We start from the raw sequence: 25492 nt of genomic DNA, 5'->3' as shown, positions 1-25492 counted from the left end.
GAGATTGAGAGAACAGAGGAACATGTTAAACCACAGTGGGAGCTGCAATCAGCAAAATGCAGACTCTGGAAAACTCTAAAGGATTAAAAATCCAGCTTAACAAAAACATTTCAAGGAAAAAAAAAGAGAGAGAGATGGGGTCCCTATTCTCTACAGGGACCCCCTTGAGGGTAAAGGTGATTTAAAGGTCTATCCACCAATTGCAACGTGGAGATCTTGAGCCCTGATACAAACAAACTTTTTAAAATATGGATTTCTATGACAACTGGACATCAGAACATTGACAGCATATCTATAGCTATTAAAGAATTATAAAAATTTAGGGGTGATAATGGTATGGTGTTTTAGGTACACATACCGAAATATTTACACATGCAATAGATGCCTGGAATTTGCTTTAAAGGAATTTAGGAGTAAGGGAAGTGGATGGACAGATAGAAAGGAAACCAGGTTGGCCACAAGCTGGTTAACTGTTTTTGTTTTGTTTTGTTTTGTTTTTTTTAATTTACATCCAAGTTAGTTAGCACAGAATGCAATAATGATTTCAGGAGTAGAATGCAGTGATTCATCCCCTACATATAACACTTAGGGCTCATCCCAACAAGTGTCCTCCTTAATGCCCCTTGCCCATTTAGCCCATCCCCCCACTCACAACCCCTCCAGCAACTTTCAGTTTGTTCTCTCTGTATAAGAGTCTCTTGTGTTTTGTCCCCCTCCCTGTTTTTATATTATTTTTCTTTCCTTCCCTTATGTTCATCTGTTCTGTATCTTAAATTCCACACAAGTGAAGTCTTTCTCTACTTTTGCTTGGCATAATACCCTCTAGTTCCATCCACGTTGTTGCAAATGGCAAGATTTCAGTCTTTTTGATTGCCTAGTATTATTCCATTGCATGTATATACCACATCTTCTTCGTCCATTTATCAGTCAATGGACATTTGGGCTCTTTCCATACTTTGGCTACTGTTGATAGTGTTGTTATAAACATTAGGGTGCATGTGCCCCTTCAAATCAGCACTCCTATATGAATACCTAGTTGTGCAATTGCTGGGTCATCGGGTACGACAATTGCTGGGTTGAGGAACCTCCATATTGTTTTCCAGAGTAGCTGTACCAGTTTGCATTCCCACCTAGGCTTCTTTTTAATCAGTTTACATTTAAGTCTGAGAGCTACTGTAAGGGGAAAAGTAGAGGGGGATGTACATATTTTATTTATATAAAGAATGTAAGGATGGGGGTGCCTGGCTGGCTCCATTGGTAGAGGATGTGACTCAGTCTCAGGGTCATGAGTTTCAGCCCCACTTTGGGCATACAGTTTACTTAAAAAACAAAAAACAAAAAATAAAAACAAGGGCACCTGGGTGGCTCACTTGGTTAAGTGTCCGACTTCAGCTCAGGTCGTGATCTTGCCGTCTGTGAGTTCAGGCCCCGCGTCGGGCTCTGTGCTGACAGCTCAGAGCCTGGAGCCTGTTTCAGATTCTGTGTCTCCCTCTCTCTCTGCCCCTCCCCCACTCACACTCTGTCTCTGAAAAATGAATAAACCTTAAAAAAAATGTTTTTTAATTAAAAAAAAAAAGAAAAGAAGAATGTAAAGACAGTTGAAGCCAAACCTCTATATTAATGCTACTCAGTCAATACCTAGAATGGATCTCTTAGTTCCTACCCTCAACCTCTACCTCTCACTTAAGTCCTATGAGTGACACTTGTCACTTTTAAAAGTTTATTCATTTATTTAGAGAAAGAGTGTGAGTGGGGAGGGGCAGAGAGAGAAGGGGGGTGGGGAGAGGGTGGAGAGAGAGGGAGAGAGAGAGAGAGAATGAATGAATATCCCAAGAAGGCTCTGCACTGTCAGCATGGAGCCCAATGTGGGGCTTGAACTCAGGAACCATGAGATCATGACCCGAGCCAAAATCAAGAGTCAGACACTGAACTGACTGAGCTCTTTGTCACTGTGTTTTTCTTCTTATTTGTGGCATCAGGGCTGGAAAAGTTGCTGATCTCTGAGGTACTGAGTGATCTGTAAGATGGTCATGATGATGAACTCTTACAAATCATCTCCTCTTTCTAGGCTGATATGCTTCTCCATGGGTCTATGAAAGCAGAATTTACAAAATTCAATTATATTTGCAAAATAACAGGGAGAACTCACTTTGAGACAGAGTATACTGATGGTTAGAGGTCAGACTCACAGAACAGACTGCCTGGGTTTGAATCCTGCTCCTGCACTTAATTTACTATGTGATCTTGGGGAAGTAACTTAACCCTTCTGTGCCTCAACTTCCTCACTGTAAAACCAGCCTAACATTCTTACTCACTGCACGTGTAGGGTAGTTGGAAGTATTAAACATGTTTACACATGTAAAGAGCACAAAAAGCATGACTTATAATAAGTGCACAGTAAATATCAGTTACTGATGCTTGAAAAAAATTATCACAGGTTATTTTCATGTTTTTTTAAATGTATTTTTGAGAGAAAGAGAGGGAGAGAGACAGACAGACAGACAGATAGATGGGGGGGAGGGGCAGAAGGAGGAGACACAGAATCCAAAGCAGGCTCCAGGCTCTGAGCTGTCAGCACAGAGCCCGACGCGGGAGCTCCAACCCATTAACCATGAGATCATGACGTGAGCTGAAGTCAGACGCTTAACTAGTCAGTCGAGCCACCCAGGCGCCCCATCACAGACTATTGTAAAAACATGTAATTATTTCTCCAGACTGGAAAGATTATCATTCTGATAGAGGTAAAGGGAAGGAAATTGACGATATTTCCATTTATGTATGTATATGTTAAGAATTTCAGCAAAACTCTAGAATGAGCAAATAAATCAAGATTAACAATTAAATAGTATGAGATGCTGTCTTTTTTTTCTGAGAGGGAGAGTGTTCATGCGCGAGGTGGGGAGGGGTGGAGGGAGAGGGGAAGAATCTTAAGCAGGCTCTATGCTCACTGTGCCATGCAGGTCTCGACTGCACAACCATGAGATCATGACCTAAGCTGAAATTAAGAGTTGGACACTTAACCGACTGAGCCACCCAGGCGCCCTGAGATGCTGTTTTTTTTTTTTTTTTTTATCAAGGAAAACTTGGGTATGCTGTGGCTCCAGTGAAATGAAATCAGTACACCAGTCTGAATTTATCATCAAATTATACTTATAATCCAAACAAATTCTTTGAACAAAAGGCATTGTCTGGGACTCTGGACCCTGCGGGCTAGGGACTGCCAACCAACCAAAAGACAGGGCAAGAGAAATGCAGAGGATAAACAAAAGGAAGAACAGAGAATACATATATGCAAAGGGAGGAACTATGGCTAATGAAAATGTTTAAAAAATAATTCTATTACGTTCAGTGTCATGTTAAAGATTTTGTTTCAGGAGTAATTATATAGAGCACTATTTCAACGAAGAGCTTAGGTCTATGAAATCCAAAAAATCTGGCTTTTGGTCTTAGCTTTGCTACAAAACAGCTCTGTGACCTCAGCCCTTCTGACCCTCAGTGCAGGTCTCACCTATTAGAGCTGACAACATGAGGTCTCCCTACATAACCAAAATTAGGGGGATGATCAAACTGAACCTCTCCCACACCTTGATAAGTGTGGAATGAGAGAACAAGTGCACACAGGAGTCCAAATCACAGAAGGAAAAACTGATCATGTAACTAGAAGTCTTCTTTCCAAAAGGATTTTAATATATCCCTCTAAAAGGAGAGTATTTGATGAAGGTCAGAGGAATGATATAGGATGGCATTTAGCAGTCTAGACGAAAACAGAATCCATACTGTCATTCATGTTTTTGTTTTCTGTTGGAAACTGTTTTCCTCTCTAGCTTCCAGAGCCCCTGTTAGGGGAAGGGGCACTCATGTCTTAGATTTCCAAGGGGGTGAGCCCTCAAGCTGCCATGCCCACCAGCGTGACCCGCTGGCAAGACCACTCATCTCCGCTGGCCTACAGCTTGCTCACCTTTTGTGAAAGGGGTGACTGGACCACAGGATCCCCCAAGCCTTCTCCAACTCTAAAATTCTGTGAGTTCACGATTTCGGGTATTAGCCTTGTGACAGCTAAATATCATAAGAATTTATGATTTGAGTGTGTGTGTATGTATATAAAATACTTCTCAGCAGCTAGAGTAATTGACTTTTTTCAGTGTCCAGGTAAATGGCAGATACATTTTAACCAAAAGGAAAAGCCGGTGTGACAACAAATTATACTAATTATTTTCTTCTGCTTCTGTTGATCTGAGGCAAGCAGTATACCATGCTATGCTGCGAATGTAAGATTCCTCCTGGGCTCTGAGGCTGTAAGTCATCTGCTCTGTTGCACAGAAAACATCTAGAAATGAACAATGCCCACATAGTCCAACACACCATTATACTGATGAACCTTATACCAGGATATCTATCACTCTAGTGACTTTAATTAGCTCCCAAGCTGATTCGTGATCAATCATCAAGTGCTCGCCAAGGAGGAAAACCCAAGAACTCTTTGATAGGTGTGGGGGTGATACACAGATTTGCCACAAGCTTTCATTTTTGATTATAATTTTTAAGTTAAAGCAGAGCATTAGTCATCTTTTTCAAAATGCTAAATTTAACGGTAATCTTAAGGTGGCAATATAAATGATTATTTTCACAAGATTGTGCTGCTTTAATAAAAACTTTTAATAAAAAATGACAAATTTATCCTAAAGAAGATAAATTATTTTATGCCTTATTAAAAAGAAAGAAAATGTTTCTATTTGTAACAAGAATGACCTATATTTATTAATCTTAATCTCGCCTAGCTCTGCTGTAGCAGTCACTAGAGGCAGTTTCTAATTTAAGTCTTTGAGTCATAGACAGGGGTTATTGTTTGTGAACTCTCGATGAACAGTCACGTTCAGCAAACATTTCTTGAGCCCCCTACTATGTACCACAAATAGGCCTTGTCCTATTTGATTCCATTACATTCTATTACTAGAAATCCAATTACATTTTATTCTCTATTGATTGATACCGGTTCATTACTGCCTAAGAGTAATTTTTCATGAGAGCAATTAATGTGGTATAGTATCTGCCTACTTCACAATTATCAGAGATTTCTACCACGAAATGAATGTCACTTTAAGAAATTCTGATTTTACTAAGGATATTTTCCTTTCTTATCTCTCAAGTACTTCATGTATAGTGGGGTAAAAGGAGTGTGGTAAGGGCAGGGGATTTTTTAAGAAGTCCAACTTACTAACTCCTTTTATTTTTACCTCGATGATTGCTAATACTCTGGTAATATTCAAGTGCATGGAGTTCTCTGCACAGGTAACTGTGGTTTCACACATCTGTGCTTCACTCATGTGCTAAATGTTTTTTGGAACACCCTTCCCACCCTTCCCTTATCACTAAAAACAGGTGTCATGGTCTCCAGGAAGCTCCCAGAATGACTCTGGGCTTTGCACAGAGCTGTGAAGACCCGTCTCTATCTAGTCCAGCGTCCAACGCCATATATGGAACTATCTCCCTAGTCTAGCTCATCGGTGACAGGGCGGCATGCTTATCATCAATGCATTTCCAGGACCTCTGTATTTGTTGAAAGGCCCTGTAGAGATGATCCTATATAATAACTTTAGAGCAAAAGGCAACAACGCTTTTAGCGCTTTCCCTTTAACGGATTTAGAGACAGGGAATAGGCCCTAAGACTTGGGACAAATGTCGAATAACTCCATAAATCCTAGGACATTACAGGTCACAGCCGTCCTCCACGTATTTGCTAAGCATCCACGCCACTGTCTGAGGAAGGAGAGTGTGGTCTTAAAAGACCACCCATTCCATCTCTCACCAGTATAAATGGTTAAACTCAGGCACCAGAACACCTGGGTTCAAATCTACATTTTTGCCTTTTAGCATGTTTCCTTGCCTCTAATTGGAAATAAGAATAGGACCTGTAAGGCTATTGTGGAGATAAAATGAATGAGTACATGTCAAACACTTGCAGTGATAAGTGACACACAGTGAGTGCTTAATGGATGCTGTTACAATTAATGAAACACCTTTCTTTCATATCCTTTAAGTCCACAATGGCCTCAGCCCCACTGAGGCTCACTTGTTTATTCTCATACCTGAGAGGCTGAGTGCAGAGGGATGGTCTTTGTTTTATGGATCAAAGAAACGGAGCTGCAAAGAGACTTAATCCTTGCCCAGTAAGTCAACAGAGAGAGTCAGTGATGGAGAAGGTCATGCAGAAAGCCCTTGTTTCAAAAGGGGTTTTCATACAGTCTTTAGAGGGAGTGAAATACAAGTTCAATCTCCTGAAAAAAATACCCAAGAGTTGGCACTGGAATACTTATTAACCAGGGCCACCCTGGGCACAGTGGCAGAAGTGAAAAAGGGGAAGTTTAAAGTAGTTGGCAATGATGAGGGGGAAGGCAGATGTAAAATGAAAGGCCAAAGAATTTATGAGAATTTCAAAGTCTCCTGCAATATTAGATACTTAATTCTTTTCAGGAAAATGTTTCACATGTCTTCAACATTGCAAGAGGACTTCAGCTGCTTTCATTTTGACCTCAAACTTGCTAGCTGGGTTCTCCTTTCCAACCAGCCTCTTGGCTCAGGTGGAAGGCCCTAAGAGCACAGCATTCCCTGATGGGAAGTGAAACTATCCCCTCAAGCAATAAGGGCTGCCCTGAGCCAGCAAGACCCTACCGGTGATCGACCCCAAGGCAAGGATGGATTTGACCCTCACTGCCCACTGCACATACCCACCCACCTCTGCCTCACATTTTCCTTATGTAAACCTTATGTAAACTCTGGGCACTTTGGAAACAGGCTTTGAGAGGTCAGTCCGCCATCTTCCAGGTGTTGGCCGCACTGAAATAAATTCCTTTCTTGTTTCACCACCTCTCAGTCTCTCAGTCTTTTGATTTTGTTAGTGGCAAGTGGCTGACCCTGGTCTTCTCGGACCCCCAGAGCCAGAAGCTCTTGCACCCCAACACTGCGGCTACAATATTACACGTGTGTGTTAGACATTTAAATTATAAGGTTTAGTACATTAAATATTTAAACTGAGGACACAAGACACTTGGAATCATAAAATGAAAGCCCTATAATCTTGAGAATTCCAGCATCAACTAAAATGGAAAAGACTGATGTAGAATCCTTTTCTTTCGATGAAAAATGGGTTGGAATTTGACACATACCCTGTGCTTCAAATCTAGTATGTACTTCTCATTGCATTTATTTAAAAAAAAGAAAGAAAAAAGGTGCCGGGTAGGGGGAAGAACAACGAAGGAAGGTGAGAGGCCTTAATCTGTGCAAGGAAGCTTTTTGACAGTCTGATTAAGATGTTAGTTACTAAGCACTGTAACTGCTTAGAAGTCGTAATACTGTATTGCAGAATGTAATTGTTTAAATAAAACACTCTTTCAGAAGGATTCTCAGTATAACACATTCTTTTTAAAAATTTTTTTAATGTTTTTATTTTATTTTTGATAGAATGACAGAGCATGAGAAGGGGGAGGGGCAGAGAGGGGGATAAAGAATCCAAAGCAGGCTCCTGCCGTTAGCACAGAGCGCAATGTGGGGCCGGAACCCACGAACTGCAAGATCATGACCTGAGCCAAAGTCAGCGCTTAACCGACTGAGCCACCTAGGCACCCTGGTATAACACATTCTTCTTTTTTTTTTGGCCACTTCATAACACTTACTGCTTTTAGAAGACAGTCTTATTTGTAGTTCATAAGTGCCAAGCATAACTAAATCTCAAATCTCAGAGAGAAAATGAAAATTCCAAGCAGGCGCCTGGGAGCATTTGGCTTCATTAATTAGCAGGGTGTCCTTAAAGGCATCTACACATAAAGTTCTTATCAAACAGCCGTCCTCAGGGATCCATGCAATGGAAATTTTATTAATCCCAATCATTTTGGGAGGAAAATGAAGCCAGGCTAAATTAGCTAACTTAGTCTCCAAAGTCAATCTATGTCAACCCCAAGATTAGAATTCAGAAGCTGGCAGTCATCTTGATCCCAACACCCTTCTTTCCTTCCATCAAAGTGTCTATTAATAATGCCAGCAGAAGGATATACACACACACTTTGTCAACCCAAGATCTCTAAATAGATTGCTTTTTTAAAAAGTATTCCAGGTGGCATCATGGAGAATGTGGCGCTCCCAAGAGGTTTTCAATTTGGGAGCTTTTTACATATCTTTTCTGCCTTATTTCTCTTTGTTCAATGTTTTGTTCAGAGACCCAGACCTCTTTGTAGTCCGTCTCAAAGGAATGAATTTTCATTTTCACTACAGGGATATATATATATTTCAAATACTTAAAATGCCTACAAGCTAAAATAAATACTTAGCCATAAATAAATAAATAAATAAATAAATAAATAAATAAATATCCTCTTTGAGGCTCAGAGAAAAATCTTCTGATATGTGGTGGCAAATATCTTGGGCTCTTTCGTAATGACTTTTCAACCTTGCCTTGGGCATGTTTCTTTGTTACAGAAGAATGCATTAGCTCCTGGTTCGTGGGAGGCTCACGAGCCAGCCAAGAAAGCTTTCCTCAGCAGTCCTCTGAGGTGGAGTTTTCAAGGAAGGGCTTGAAATAATAAACAGTGTCTTCCCTCTCATCGGCTCTAAAAAATAATTAGTTGTGTATTTTAACATTTTAAAGAGAGAAGTGGTTCAAAGATATGCAAAGGCCAGGGTGGATATCTGTGTGCATTTGCAACTCCATTTTCCAAATCCCACACAAGATGCTTGGTGGCCTCTGGGTTTGTGCTAGCACAGCTTCCATTCTCTACTTAAATTTGTTAGGCAAACCGGAACCACAGTTCGGAAGGAAGAAACAAAGGTGAATGGAGTATCAGCTAATGAATACTTAGCAGTAATCACTGTGTATGAACACACAGCTGAACAGGTGGTGTTGACACATATAACATTAAAGCTAAATGAAAGATCAGATCTTAAAGAGGCACGCCCAAAGGAACATATCCCAACATTAAAGCTTAAGGCACAAAGCCATTTGGGTTTCCCATTCTGCAACCCATATGGACAGTCTGGAAAGCTCAAATGAGTTTTTACCAGTGTCCATAAGAACATGCAGTGTGACTTTTACCTATGAGTTTTATCTACTAGATCACATTCCGCCCTTCCTTCCCCCACCTGCTCTGCACATCTTTCCCTACAGCAGCTGTCAGGTGGGGAATTGATGGGCCCTGGGGACTGAAGCTGGGTTTAGATTTTGGAGCATTAACTGTGTGATCCTCAGCTAATCATTCTGAGCCCCAGTTCCCATTTGTTACACTGGGATTAGGAATACCTGCCTCACAGGGCTGCTGTAAGAAATGAATGGGGTAACATGCTTGCCTCCTAAGAAGGGTTGTATAAATCTTCATTTTCTCAGTTCTTGCCTAATGTTAACGGAAACTCAGGATGGATTACCTCTTGACTCTGGCTAGCCATGTGTGTCACTGATGTATAGGGAGTGTGATAATCAATTACACATAATTAAGAATCAATTTCATGTGGATTTATCACGACCGTCTGTGTTCATCTTTGTTAGAATCTGCTTACTGAGGACGGTAAGCTCTTTGTTTTCTAAAATGCTGAGCATAATGCTGCAAAGCAAAGAGATATTAATATAGGACAGAAAACTGCAGCATAACCTTTTGCGAATTTGGTATTAGGGGACAGGCTTAACACTTTAACCCACTGTTTTATGGTGAGCCCTTTAGCAGACTGGTGAAGGTTGACTTTGGTTGGAGTGCTCCCTCTGACTCTCTCGGTCACCATCTTTCTTCTCTTTTTGCATTTCCACCTCTCCACTAATCCAATGGCAGCCCTGTTCACATCTACTATTGATCTGGTTTTCTTAGGGGAAGTTACCTTCCTTTTTCTTTTCTTCTACAAAGCAATATATATCTATTATAAGGAAAAACCATACATATGTACATATACATACAGCTGTAACAACCATCTCTAATTACCATTGATATCAGCCCCCATCTCCACATTTACTCTGAGAGGCGGACCATCCCCTCTCCATCCCTACTCCACTGACGATGAAGGGGGGATGACACCACCAGGTGACACTAATAAGGAACATTTATTAAGTGTTTACTATATTCCAGGTGTTGTTCTGAACGCCTTATGTGTATCCCAGCCTTACTTTTCCTCGTAGCACTTACACCTGCCATACTATACATTTGTTTACTGTTTCTCCTCACCAGAATATAAGTGCTTTGATAGGAAGCATGTAGTTTATTTTTATTCTCACCTGTATATCCCCAGTATATCCCAAAGAGCCTGGCACTGGAGTAGGCATTTTATTTAAAAAAATTTTTTGTTGTTTATTTTTGAGAAAGAGAGAGACATAGAAACTGAAGCAGGCTCCAGGCTCTGAGCTGTCAGCACAAAGCCTGATGCAGGGCTTGAACTCACGAACCATGAGATCATGACCTGAGCTGAAGTTGGATGCTTAACTGAGTCACCCAGTTAAGCCCCATGTAGTAGGGATTTTAAAAATGTTTACTGAATAAATCAATCAGTCTTCATAATGATGTGGGTGAGCCTCACCCAATCTGGTGAGGACCTCACTACTACAGGAGGGCTGAGAAAGAGAATTTGCTCTCTCTGCCTGTCTTCAAGATGAGACACAATCATCTTCTTTGGACTTGAACTTGGGCTAGAACTTACACTATCATTGGGTCTTCTGATTCTCAGACTTTCAGAGTTGACTAGAACTATACCCTCGCTCTCTGGCTTGCTGTTTCATGTCTGCAAATCATGGGACTTCTCAGCCTCTGTACCGCATGAGTCAATTCCTTATAATCAGTCTTTCAATCTCTCTCCTCTCTAAATCTTCTACCAGGTCTTTCTCTGAAGAACCCATGCTAATACAGATTCCCAGATTGACTAAGTGAGCTTGGATTCAAACAGATGTTTGCTGACTACTGGTACAATCCACTTTTGCTTTGTTCTAGCACAGCCTTCTCCCTGTTTTTAGAACCTACTTAGTTCTCTTTCAAATGTGAAATGCAAAAGGAAGTTAATTAGTGGATTAGACTCAGGGAGTCTGAGGATCTTGGCTCACCCTTTCACTTTTTAGCCCAATGAATCCATCTGTTAGATCATTTAAATGAACACTTCTAGGGGTGCCTCGGTGGCTCAGCTGGTTAAGCGTCCGACTTTGGCTCAGGTCATGGTTTCACGGTTCGTGGGTTCGAGCCTTGCATTGGGCTCTGTGCCCACAGGCTCAGAGCCTGGAGCGTGCTTCAGATTGATTCTGTGTATTTCTCTCTCTCTGCCCCTCCCCTGCTCATGCTTTGTCTCTCTCTCTCTGTCTCTCAAAAATAAATAAATGTTAAAAAAAGATTTTTTTTAAATTAATACTTCTAAGAAGTACAGGTTGCCATTGAGGCACATGTTCAATTTTTTACCTATCTTTTTGTTGAAGCAACATTAATGCCACTGACTCTAAAAGTACAAATGAGCAAGTAATAAACTGCTTAGTGCTGTGTGTTGTTAGGGAGGTGTTAACATTTAGAGATCTTTGTTAGAAAATGGTTGTCCCCAAACTACAATAATAGAGATAAAATGACTGGAAGGCCAGACCTGGACTTGACATTCTACTCGATTACTTATTGCACAACCTGGGTCAAGCCTCTCTGAGCCTTAGTTTCCTTATCTGTAAAATGGGGGAAATGATAGTTAATTACCTCAGACAGATGCTATAAGGATCACATTACTTAATGCAAGTAATGTGCTTATTAGCACAATAACCAGCACATTCTTACTGAGCCTGTGGTAAATGTTGGCTACTCTGACAGGCGTGGCTAGTTACCTATAAATCTCTCTCCCCCTGTCTCAAAGAAACAGAACCTCTGATCTGTAACTGGTTAGCAATGAGCTGGCCACCTACAAGGCTGTAACTCCCTGATTTCCCTAGGGCCGCTGGAATCCCGTTCTAAGTTCTGGCCAATGAAACATTACATGAAAATTTCACATGGGACTTTCATGAACTCTCCTTAAGAGACAGGAGGCCTGCCTGCCCTCTTTTCCTTTCTCCATTCTGTTCGTGTTTCCTTTCTCCATTTCAGGAACACCTATGCAACAGCTGGGGCTCTAGCAACTACTGTAAATATAAGGACTAAGGTTACAATCAGATTTCTCAGAACCGTGGGTCAGGAGAAGCCGGATTCTTGGATGGCTTTATGTAACCTCCATGCCAACACAAGGCTGCCAACCTCGGGACTGACTTCTTTTATGTGAGAGAGATTATAAACTTCTAATTTGCTTCCACCATTATTTTGAGTATCTCTGTTCCTCAAGGCCAAACTAATCCTGACTGCTTTGGCTGGCCCTTGTGGTGGTGTAAGAATCCAAATGGAGGCTCAAAGCCATTTTGAAGCCATGTTTCTGCAAATAAAGGCAAGGTTGAGGAAAAAAATATGGAAAAGGAGATGCATGTCCTCAAAGCCTTTGCTCCCCTTCCAGAAAGCACCATCTCTCTGCCCCCTCCCCGCTCAGAAGTCCAGGCATTTATGCCGGATGCACACAACCTGTACTCAAAGGATCTGATAAAACATGGTTCATTCTAAGCTATAAATGATCATAAGGCATCTCTTTCTACTCTTTCTGGGTGTCCGTATTTTATTTAAGACAAACTCTTCCCACAGGATGTTTGGAATAACCAAGAGGCCTCTGGGAGAAATATTGTTGGGAATCAAAGTCCACAAACAAGGCTGCAGCTCACCACTAAGGTAGACTGTAATTTCAAATTAAGCTGGTATAAGGAGGTTAAGGTACTTCTCAAAATATTTTTGACACCCAGGGAATATCAAGAAATGAAAAAAAGGGAGGAGTGAAGATTTGTCTGAAAAGGCACTTAAACAGCAACCTCAATTTCTTAAGGCTATGTATTTTATACTTGTCGCTTCACTGATCATTATTATACCATCAGTTGTACAAAATTCCATGCACGATGCAACTCAGAAGGTCATCTGTGCATGACCAGTCAGTGGCTGCACATGGACCCTCAACCACATTCCCCCCAATTCCTGGCCGACTGTACAAACACTCCTCACCTTTTCTTTATGAATGTAAACTGAGTATGTATAATGAATAGATTTTATCAGAACAAGACAGAAATTGTGTATCTGAATTTAAAGTGCAGGAGAGACCAAACATCCTTCTTCTTTTACAGTAAACACTGTGGGTGTGTATGTGTGTGTGCGTGCGTGTGTAAGTAACGTGAAGGTCTTTTCCTATGGAACAAGACCTCTGATCTTGGATGAGCACGCTCTCTGCTTAAGATAAAATTTTTTCACAAGAGTTCAAAGTGATCTACAGACTACCTAATTAAAACCTCATCTCCTCTACCCCTTAGGTCCTTAACTGACTTTGAGAGGTTAAACGACCCTGACAGGGTCATTCAAACTCCAGTGGTCTTTTCTAGAACCTGGCTCCTTCAGGCTTTTAGACTGACAATGATGAGAGTTTTGAGGAGTCAGCTTACTTGATTCATCTACACAGAGTCTGATAAATGTCTAAGTACATTTGACAGTCTGAGCCCAGGAGAAATTTCACCATACACATCCTTCACGGAGAAAAAAATTTTCACAGCATTCTACTGGTTTTCCTCCTGTTCAACAATTAAGCTTGTCTTCGCCATGGTTGCTTTGATTAGTACTACTTGTTTCACACCATCATCAGCAGGCACCTGTCTATGATGTGACGACCAGCAGATTTATTTTTTAAAGTATTAGAGAATGATTTATATTTCTAGGTAAAACAACATCCAAGCAAAGGGAACCACAAGGAAAGTGTCACAAAGCTCTCATCTTAAAACAGTTCAATGAAAGACGATAGAGTTTCTTCTTTGGATAGCTCAGAGGCATGATGCTCACTAACCTTTTAAACGCTAAATCTAAATTCTGAATTCTAAATATAGAAATGGTTGGCTAACTTAGGTTATCAGAAATTAACAAATCACACAAAGCGTGGGCTAATAAATGGCCTTTATCATCAAAAACTCCCTTTCATTAGGAATTTGTTAGAGGATATGACCTTATAAAGAGGCTTTTGCAAGCAAAGTTAAAAGTTCCTTAAGGAGGAACTAACAAATAGAAATTGTCAATTTAATTCCTAAGTACAGGCGTAGCAAATGTGCCATTAAAAATACAAATTTATCACACATGTACAAAAAAATTGGAAAGCAAATTTTATAAGACTATCACTCACTTTATGAAAGCTTAAAACTACAGTGTCTTTCAATTAGCAAGTATCAATGGAGCATTAAAAACAATTTACGAAATTGTATTTCACACACATGGCTTTTTAAGAACAAATGCAACCTGTAAATCAAGAAACATGTTAGTAATGTTTCAGGTTTGATTTGCCTATAAATAAAAATTCAAATAATCTTGTGCAAAAATGCAAATATCTATAGCTAGAACAAATTAATATTATTCACTTCTCATTATGTGATTCTCTCTTATAAAATAAAAACTCATCGACTTCCTCCAGAAGGAATTTTTATTTAATAATGAAAGATCATTGCCCATGTGGGCCACCGGACCAGCAGCTTTGCATTCTAAACCCAATCTCCTCATCTAGCTTGAAGCCCAGCACCACCAAGATGCTGGCTTACCACTCTTCCCTCATGGACCCTGACACCAAACTCATTGGCAACACGGCACTGTTGCCTATTAGAAGTCAGTTCAAATGACCTGCCCCTGGAGACACAAATGATACAGAATTTGTGGATGAAGCCATCTATGACTTCAAGGCCAAGGTGTTTCTCAAGAATGAATGAATGAATGAATTCATTAAGAATGAAGCTGATAGAACCTTGATATATACAATCTCTACATTTCTGAGTGTCTAAAGAAACTCCAAAAATGCAACTCCAAAGGCCAAGGTGAGAAAGTAATGTATCTGCTGGGAATCACTAATTTCCCCGTTCCTGGAGAGCCTGATTTTCCACTTAATGCAATTTATGCCAAATCTGCAAACAAACAGGAAGCTGAGGTGATGAGGGCCTACTTATAGCAGCTGAGACAAGAGACTGGGCTGAGACTTTGTGAGAAAGTTTTTGACCCTCAGCACGTGGTGGACTTGCTTTGTGAAGAGACAATTTATGAACAAGAGTCTTTCAGGACCTGAAGAGTAAAAGGAGCCTGGGAAGACCCAGTTTTTCCACAGCCTTGGGCAGCATTTTACAGCAAGAGGTACACAGTAATTTGCCTTTATTTCATAAAGTTTTATACAGAAGACAGAAGAGAGCATGTCTTCACTCGAAGAGCTCTTTATCAAGAATTTGGGTAGGGGAGGGAAGAATGAATTGCCAAAGGGTGATTTGAAATTTTCTGTGGTATTAAGCTAGTGCTTAATAAGAACAGGTAATAATAAAGGAACTTCTAATATTCCTTGTAAAAAAAAAAAAAGATCATTAAGCGTAAAAAATTTTACACAGACATACGACTAACTCCAACTTGCAACCTCACTGTTTTTTTAAATAAAATAGCTTTAAATTGTTTAATTTCTTATGATTATATACAGCAACCTGAATAAAATTTAAATTCAAAAAAGCAAATTATTGCCAAGAAGGAAAACCGATACCTCCCCAAAAGTAATTTTAATATATTAGGTCATTAACCAAACAATTTAACTGAAATGGGAATAAAAATTAAAGTAACAGAATAAAAGCAACTCTAAATTGCTCAAATCCTGGGATGGCTAATGCAAGAATGGTAACAATTTGGGATGCTTTAGGGGCTCGGTCGGTGAAGCGTTCGACTCTTCCATTCGGCTCAAGTCATGATCTCATCGTTCTTGGGAGAAAGCCCTATGTTGGGCTCTGTGCTGACAGCATGGAGCCTGCTTGGGATTCTCCTTCCCTCTCTCTCTGCCCCTCCTCCACTCACACTCACGAGTTCTCTCTCAAAATAAATAAATGGGCATTTAAAAAAAATGGCAACAATTTAAATCAAAATATTCTGGCATTAAATATACGTATAGATCACATATAATCCAACTAGTTACAAACATAATCTTACAGGGACATCTAAACTCTAGTTTCTTCAAGTGTGCTAACTGCATATACATATTTACTTGAACACAGTCTCCCCAACGGAAAGAGTAGCCTAAGACCGTAGTAGTGTGCATCTATCCACTTGGATCAACATTTCAACCAGAGAAGCATCCATCAACACCCTAGCTTGGAATGAATTCGAATCAGAGCACTGTTTCTGCAAACCAATATTCCCAAGCAAAGATTCTTTCAAAAGAAGAAAGATTATGTGCTTACCGTATAGAGTTCATTAAGAACCTTCATCAAATCCTCATGAAGCTGGAATGCAATCTCTTTGCTCTACAATTAAGAAAAAATTAAGAGTCTTTAAAAACGTAACAGAAACTTGTTTCCAAATTATTTACATCTTAAAAAGTCCACTGACTGAAAATAAAACAATGTATATAATACAAGAGAAGGCCAGCATAGCCCGACTGTAAGAAACAGTTTTGACCAAACTGCCCTTTGTTTTCAATTAAAGTATAGTTGACACACAATGTTACATTACTTTTAGGTGTACAATATAGTGATTCAACATCTCTAAAGGTTATGCTATGCTCACCACAAGTGTAGCCGCCATCTGTCACCTCACAATGCTATTACAACACCACTGACTACATTCCCTATTTGTATCTTTCATTCCCCACAACTTATTCATTCCATAACTGGAAGCCAGTATCTCCCACTCACCTTTACCCATTTTGCCCATCTCCTTCCTGTCTCCCAGGTGGCAACCACCAGTTCTCTGTATTTATGGGTCCATTTCTGCTTTTTGTTTGATTCTTTTGCTTCTTAGATTCCAGATACAAGTGAAATCATAAGGTATGTGTCTTTCTTTGTCTGACTTAATTTACTTCGCATAACACTCTCTTGGTCCATCCATGTTGTTGCAAATAGCAAGATCTGATCCTTTTTATGGTTTAGTAATATTCCAACACACACACACACACACACACACACACACACACACACACACACCCCACATCTTTACCCATTCATCTATCAATGGACACTTGGGTTGCTTCCGCATCTTGGCTACTGTAAATGATGCTACGATAAACACAGAGGTGCATATGTCTTTTCAAATGAGTGCTTTCATTTTCTTTGGGCAAATAACCAGTAGTGGAATTACCAGATCATATGATAATTCTATTTTTAATTTTTTGTAAGGTTTTAGTTTTAAGTAATCTCTACATGCCACGTGGGGCTCTAACTCATGACCCCAAGATCAAGAGTTGCATGCACCACCTACTGAGTCAGCCAGGTGCCCCTCCACTTTTAATATTTTGAGGAACCTTCACATTGCTTTCCTCATTAGCTATACCAATTAGTATTTCCACCAACAGTGCACACCTTCTTCCACATCTTGTTAACAGTTGTTATTGTCTGTTTGATTCTAGTTAAATGGCCTTTCTAAGTACTAGATGTGTGCACCAATTGTCACCACAGGCTGGACAGAGGCAAATAAGTAGAGAGTCTGAATGGCTCTTGTAAACCATCTGAATCTTCTTTATCAAGAAGAGAGAGGAAAAAGTAAGCCGGGTGAAGCATCGTGCTTGCTCAGAAGTTGAGTTGCAAAACTAACATCACTAAAAAAGATGAGTTCCAGCATCCTGACAGAGATGTCACAGAGAAATCTTGCAGTGTGAGTCCCAAAAAGCTAAGTTAGAAATCAAAACAGAAATTAACTCTCCCTTTCCAAGGGAACTATGTGACTAACTACAATTTTAGCATTAAGAAAGCATTTTCAGGGGGTGCCTAAGTGGCTCAGTTGGTTGAGTGTCCCACTGTGTCAAGTCATGTCTGTCAGTTGGTGGGTTCAAGCCCTGCATCAGGCTCTGTGGACAACTCAGAGCCTGGAGCCAGCTTTGGATTCTCTATCTCCTTCTCTCTCTGCCCCTCCCCTGCTCATGCTCTCTCTCTCTCAAAAATAAATATTAAAAAATTAAAAAAAAAAAAAATAAAAGAAAGCATTTTCAAAGCAGTGCAATGGTAAGGCCACTTACAGTCCATATACCTTTGCTCCTGCATTTTTTAGGTTTTCATTTGAATTCTAGTTAGTTAACATGCAGTATAATATTAGTTTCAGGTGTACAATTCAGTGAATGATTCAACACTTCCATACATCACCCTGTGCTCATCTGCACTTATTATTTTCATGACAATGAAAAAGAGCTCTCCTTTTCCACTCAATTGGTAAATAACCAGCATTTAAAATAGTCTTCCCTAGGCTAATTCTAAGAGTTTGATATAGGAGTTTTTGAATCTTTTTTTTCCCTAGCAAAATCTACAAGCTATTTTAAAGGCATTCAGGTATCCAAATTACTTTTCATCCTGTTTTGAGTTCATTATGTAGTCTGCTACAGAGAATGGAAAAAAACGTAGTGTGGCTTAACCTACAGTTTGAATCAAGAACGACCACACCCACTGGATCATTTATGTGTCTCCCACTGGACTGCCAGCATCAGGGGTAAGGGCCACATCTTTATCAGCTCTGTGACTCTGTTGTCCTGCACGGTGCTTGGCAACCAGGCTAGGACTAGGGGGAGGCAGAGGAGGCACCAACGGTTTGGTATTTAAGGTGACATTCCCTCCCCCACTAGACCAGGTCCTGCTGGGGCACATGGGAAGCTTCCAATGAACACTTGCTAAATGAATCTGTAAAGAAGCTGAAATACTGCATCTGAGTAAGAGCTGAATTAGTTACCACATCTGCTGAAGGTTGGCCACTGGGGAGAGCATGGAAAGGAAAGGCCCACAGGCCACTTGTAAGGAAATATTAGGACTTAGATGAAATACAGCCCGTCTGCAAATGCAAGGTCACTGGGTCAGGCTTCCCTCAAAAAAGGCCAAATGTGATGAAGCAAAATCTCCGAAAGATAAAACAGTGTGGGAAGATGACATCAGAGCAGTACCTGAACTTGGAGAAATGCAAATTCATTATTAGCAGCCTTTGTCACTAGGTCTTTTTACGTGATACAGTACTGCTGTTTATCAAGCTCTGCCAGCTTCTAAAATCTTTAAATTGGAGTTAGAGACTTTATGTTTTGCTGTGTCCCTGATATGTGAAGAGGTGGGTTAAGAGTCACTCAAGAGTGAAAGGCAAGCCACAAGTGAGCAAATGAAGCCACCTGAAACTCGTTTTATTTTCCCCAAGTCTTGGTTATTCTGACTTGTATACATTACACTGGAATCTCCTAGGACTTCAGTTTGGTATTATTTTAATATCAAATTTCACTCAAGGATCTGGGTCACCGATTCAGAACCCTCTAATGGGATCAAAGGCCACCAACAGACTCTGTTCAGCTGACCACATTTCAGGTAGGAGGTCCAAAAATAAAGTATTTCTTGGCAAAGGCTCAGGACAATAACAACAGAAAGTCCCTTTGGTCTGATTGGCCCCGAACAAGAATATTTAGAATCAGATTAAAGACTGAAATTTGGGGTGATAGGAGTCCTCCCAAGCTATCCTAGGTCATGTATCTTAGAACAAGCAAGAAGATTCTTTGTGTATTTCACATTTTACAAGATTTCAGGTGGTGAGGTAGAAGAAATCTGGCATCACAAAATGTGCTCTCCCAAGCATACTCTTAGGTTTCTCTTTCACCTTTTCCCAGAGGCCCTGAAATATAAAAAATTTGTCTGAGAGGTAGTATTGCATAACACTTAAAAGCAAGGGCTCTGGAGTCAGAACGCCTGGGTCTTAAGTTTCAAAGACTTTGGATTCCCTTGAGCCTCAGTTTCCAGATCTGTAAAATGAATATAGTCATTGCACCTATCTCATAGGGTTGATGAGAGCATTAATCAGATGACACGCACATTGCATTAAGAACGATATCTAACACACAGTAAACTCTCCTTAAATATTACAATTATTTCTTTCCCAGACACTATTTGTAATGGCAACTTCCTTAAGCGTAAAGGCCACGTCATATTTCTCCTTCTTTTGGTCTCTAAGGAGACTTGCTGCATTGACTTTCATGTAGAAAGAGCTGGGCAGACACTGGTTGATTTGATTTTGATGTCCCTCTGCCGTGGTTATTAGATCCCTCCAAATGGCATCTCATTTGAAAGGGTCCCAAGCATTGTGCTCCAGCCATACTCCCTTCCCCATATGTACGTTAAGTAACCTTACCTTTCCGTATTCCATTTTCATGGAAGTCCTACCACTAGTAACACACGATGAATTAACAAAACATCTGCTAATGGGGTGTCTGGGTGGCTCAGGTGATTAAGTATCTGACTCTTGACTTCAGCTCAGGTCATGATCTTGCAGTTTGTGAGTCTGAGCCCCGTGTCGGGCTCTGTGCTGACAGCGCAGAGGCTACTTGGGATTCTCTCTCTCTTTCTGCCCCTCACCCACTCATGTCCTGTCTCTCTCAAAATAATTAAATAAACTTAAAAAAATGTAATGTGTGCTAGGTACCACCCCTTCCCCCAAAATAAAACATCCACTGGCAAATGGACATTTCCTCAAGGTAACATGAAAAGATATATACAAATCATGAAAGAGGCCCTTAAGGATCCTGGTTCCCATGGGGAATTTTAGATTTTTCTCAAAAGTTGGCGGGGAGTGTCTTTCAGGTCGGTAAACCCCTGGCTATACCCATGACACATCACTAAAGTTGCTACCTGTTGGTTTCAAATCTTTTCGGTCTAGTAAATAACTTCAAAATTAACTACTGTCTTCCCACCATGACTTCTTTAGTCAGCAAAGATGGTTAAAGAACTGGACTGTGCTCTGAAGCCCAAGTTCATGTGACTAATGAGTGAAGCATGGATACATGGGCTGGACCCAACATCAAGTCCTTGTCTTGAGTGCCGGGGTCATGGTGCTTGTGCTTATGGCATGTTAACAGTGATTGGATCACCTCATGTTAGCCCCACTTCAACTTTAAGCATGTCTCCAGATTATTATACAAACAGTGAATAACAATCCTTTCTTCAAAATACTACCCTGGACCCCAAAAGAAATCATCTTAAGCCGCCTGCTGTGGCACACAGTTAGTGCAGTGGCAATGTTAGACTAATGAACTGAAACCCTCCAATTAGAAAATACTTGGATTTTCAAAGCCCATAAAAATTCAATAGGTTAAATATGCCTCTGGTTTCTTTTTCATTAGAAATTTGAAAACAATGAAGCAGACCCTTGATCCTTGAACAAGAACTACTAGGAAAAATGATACCTTAGTATTAAGAAAAGCAATCAGTGTTCCCTTACAAGAGGAAAGAATGACTTTATATAAAAGGATATACATTTGAAATCAGGTATTTTCTACATTACTTGAGATTGGTGGATTAAAATTACTTTTGCGCAGGGCAGGGGAGTCGCTTCATCTGCTTCAGGTACGAAGTTGGGAACATGAAGAATTGGTTCCCACCCTCCACCGCCCCCCCCCCCCCCCATTAATACGAGTCTATGTAAGTTCCAGTGATGGTAAAACTTCCCATACATTACAACGAAACCCTGATGTTCTTACCCAAGGGGATGGAAAATGGTTACAGCTTCAATACAGTTGACATTTACTGACTGTCTCTGATGTGTAGAATACCTGAATGTCTCTGATGTGTGCAGATGTCTCTGATGTGTGCCTCTGTGAGTAGAATATCAAGGCTATTTCTTTTCTGTTTGTCACTTTGATGTTTCAGATACATCAAACATGAGTTCAAGCCAGCCCCAAGTGTTTACCTTTTTCCATATAAAAATTGAGTATATTGAAGAATATTAAAAAATAGAGAACAGAGGTACACACCTACCACCATTATAATTTCATTTCCTTCAAGTTTATTTATCTAAACATAGGTCTGCAGTGTAATCGTTCTGTAATAATGACGTATCTTTTTCTACTCTTTTTTCCAATTACCATACACTTCTCCATGTACTTACATACTTTCAGAACCATCATTATTGGATTCATAATAACTACCCAGTGAATGTATATTAACCATTCTTCTATTATGGTTGCCAATATTTCCACTATTTTTCACTAATCATTCCATCATTTATTTAGTCATTCAATTTCACCAATCTGCTTTAAGCACTCTGAACTATTATCAAAAATGCTGGTCTAAGGGCATAGCTTGCATTTTACATTGTTTCCTTAAGATCAATTCCCAGACATGAAATTAGTAGGATAAAAGTATTGACACTTCTAAGCCTCTTGATACATATGAGAATATTATTTTCTAAAAAGGTTCTGATGAATTTATAGTTCTTTCAGGGCAACAGTGTCACTCAAGTCAGAATCTGGGGTTCATCCAGGATTCATTTCATCTCTCTAAAGGAGAAGTCACCAATCCTATCTATCCTGGCTGATCTAATCTTCTGCATGCCATTAGAATTAAAAAAAAAAAAAAATCTAGTTATGTCCTTTCTCTGATTAAAGCCTTCCAAAGGCTTGCTATGTATTTGCAGGATAGAGTTCAAAATTCTTCAATTTCTCATAACCTCCTCTGCCTAACTAGTCTACTTCGCCTTCCACAAATTTCAAACTACATCCTTCAGCCTGGCCATAAACTGCCACCTCACGTGTCCTGCTTTCAATCACATCCCCGTACTTTTCCCAGGCTGGCCCCTCTGCCAGGACTCTCCTTCCTTTTTGTACCTGGTAGAGTCCTATCTGCTACTTTGAAAACTTTCTTGTAACTTTGTCTTGTCTCCCAAAGAAAGAAATTATGTCCCGCCTTCTCTGTTATTTCAGAATACATTTTTCACCACTCCCAGGCAGTATAATTTAGTGGTTAAGAGTTCATACTCTAAAATCAAACTGCCTATTGTCAAACGTGGTATAGTCTGTGCGTAAATAAAGTAATTTTGTGAGACCTCAGTTTTTCCAATGACAAAATGGAGACACAAGTACTCTCTATGTTAAGAGTTTTATTGCGATGGTCCTTATTAATACTTAACACAAAACGCGGCATATGGTGAGTGGTAAGCTGATGATACCCAACTAATATTACACCTATCACATTTCTTTCTCTCCTCAGAGTTTCTTTGAGAACAGAGATTATGTGCTCTAGGACCTGCTTGGGTTCCTGGCACTCCATAGGTTCTAGATATGCATTTGTTGAATGGGCCCAGACCTGAGTGAATAAAGCACGACTTCTGCCCTCCACAGCTTAAAATCTCATGGAAGAGCCAGACATGCCCAAACAGCTTTCTATGCAGAGCACTGTAATCAGCACTACACTGTGTGGTCCCTGGCCAGGATCTCTATTCCTGGAGGCCTGCAGCCTTGCTCCCTGGAAACTCCCAGAAATGAGAGAGAGAAAGGCAGCACAAAGAGCATAATTAATACAATCACAGGTGAATACACTGAGCGATCAATCAAGTGATCTATGTGGTTGGATTAAATGACCAATTCAGAGGGCTTCTGGGCTCACACAGAGGCATTTTTAAAGTAAATCTATTGTGATGACCAGAATCCTGACCTTATGCTGAGTCAGAGTGGGAATAAGAGAGAAAGAGGAAAACCAGATTAAATATTTAATAAGAAGGTTTTAAATGTTTTTAGTGTCTCACGCTTGGTGAGTTTTAGATATAAATTTTGGTTAAAAGGGTCAACCCATATTTCCACAGTATGTGTGCTTTTAAGTTTCCAAAGCTCATGTTCATATGTATTTACAATAATAGATTCTCTTGAGTCACGAAAACTCTGAAGACAGAGGCAACAGCATCCTGTGAAACACCTAATGCAGAAAGCTGGGATGGTCATAATGTCCTGAACCAAGCTTCTGGATAACATTTATGGTGTTTCTCTACATTCCCTTCTATCCATTAAGCAACATGGTTTTGTATTTATGACAATGCACAACTAAGTATCAGTGCATGGAATTAGCCTCATTCCTGAGAAAATCAATCAGTGTTCTCTGAGACAAAACTCCATGCCATTAGAAAATGTGGGAAAATAAGAATCATAGACGTACAGGAGAAAGAACTTCCATTGTGGAACAAGACAAAACTGAATCTTAAAGGAAGTATCTGGAACATCTCCCAAAATACTTACTAATAAATTGCTAGGCAAATGTGGCATTTGCCATCCAGGTGAAAAAGGCCTGCTATTGCTATGTTGAGCCCATATGCTGATAACTTGAAAGGTGCAAAGTTGGGGCGCCTGGAACGCTCAGTCGGTTGAGGTTCAACTTTGGCTCAGGTCATGATCTCATGATTCATGGGTCTGGGCCCCACATAGGGCTTGCTGCTTTCTACCCAGAGCCCACTTCGGATCCTCTGTCCCCCCTCTCTCTGCCCCTCCCCCGCTTGCGTTCTCTCAAAAATCAATAAAAACATTAAAAAAAAATTGGAAGATGCCAAGTCATGTATACCAAAGTCACTTATAACCTCCCAGGTATAAACGCACCAGAACAGACATGTGAAGTAACCCAAGACTGAAATTTAAAATCCTACAGGGAATAAAAGAGATGTGACCACTATTTTCATTTTCAGCTTGCATTTCCTTAACTCTTCAAGAAACACAGTTCTTCGTGCTAGGGTTATTTCTCTACTCAAAATGGTGACAAATTAGACATACCTTTTCAGTGTCACTAAATGAATAATCACTCAGGCATAAGTCCTCAGTAGCTGATATAAACAAACCCACCCAATTAAAATCAGAATGTGTTATGAAATTTTGGTTCAGACTGTAATATAATTAACTTTTTTAAAATGTAAGAAACGTACTTCCAGACCATTTTTTCTTTTTAAAAATGTTTATCTTTGAGAGAGAGACAGGGACAGGGAGAGAGACAGAGAGACAGAGACAGAGACAGAATGAGCGGGGAGAGGGGCAGAGAGAGAGGGAGACATACAATCCAAAAGCAGGCTCCAGGCTCTGAGCTGTCAGCACAGAGCCCGATGTGGGTGGGGCTTGAACTCAGGAACCACAGGATCATGACCTGAGCCGAAGCTGGACGCTCAACTGACTAAACCACCCAGGTGCCCCTCCAGACCATTTTTCAATATGCTGCTTTACAAAAATTTACTAACTCAAACTTTATTAACATTTCTTATTGTTAGCATAATAACAGATATCCTATAGTACATGAACCTGAGTCTACAAATTTCTCACTGAAGCCAACTGTCTTTCTCTCCTATGGCAAATGTGGTGTGCTGGGATCCTAAGCCACACTGCCTCTCTGTGTGACCAAAAGCTTAGGTCTATGACACAGGTGGCCAGGTTATGAGCATATTCTGTGTTGAAACAAATTAGACCACACTGTGTAGAGAACCCATGATCTTAGTCTTAATAGCACTGTGGTAAGAAAAATCCAGACTATTTACAAAAATAAATCAATTAAGTAGATTTGCTCAATTTATAAGTAATCTATTGAATTAGTAAGCAAAAGGTCGAGATTCTCTGATACTAATAAAAAGTTCAATCATTCTTGTACTCACTCATTCTATGAGATTTTATGAGTGCCTTCTAAGTGCCAAGGTTAGAAACACAGCCTTAC

The 25492-nt window shown here is 40.1% G+C and overlaps 1 protein-coding gene and 1 pseudogene across 3 annotated transcripts in view; one reads left to right on the top strand and one right to left on the bottom strand.

Annotated features, from left to right (window-relative positions):
- SRGAP1 (SLIT-ROBO Rho GTPase activating protein 1) overlaps positions 1 to 25492 on the bottom strand; it is a 282606-nt gene that overhangs the window by 100149 nt on the left and 156965 nt on the right. For all 3 annotated transcript variants that reach the window (XM_078449732.2, XM_078449733.2, XM_078449734.2), the window contains exon 4: positions 16277 to 16339. In XM_078449732.2, coding sequence (XP_078305858.1) covers positions 16277 to 16339 — 63 coding nt within the window. The remainder of the gene's footprint in view (positions 1 to 16276; positions 16340 to 25492) is intronic.
- On the top strand, positions 14565 to 15139 carry LOC132694128 (actin-related protein 2/3 complex subunit 3 pseudogene; annotated as a pseudogene).

Source organism: Panthera onca, chromosome B4, assembly GCF_046562875.1.
Source record: "Panthera onca isolate mPanOnc1 chromosome B4, mPanOnc1 haplotype 2, whole genome shotgun sequence".
In the NCBI taxonomy this organism is placed as follows: Eukaryota; Metazoa; Chordata; class Mammalia; order Carnivora; family Felidae; genus Panthera; species Panthera onca.
The sequence above is the reverse complement of the archived record's forward strand: the minus strand, read 5'-3'. Positions and strand labels throughout refer to the sequence as shown.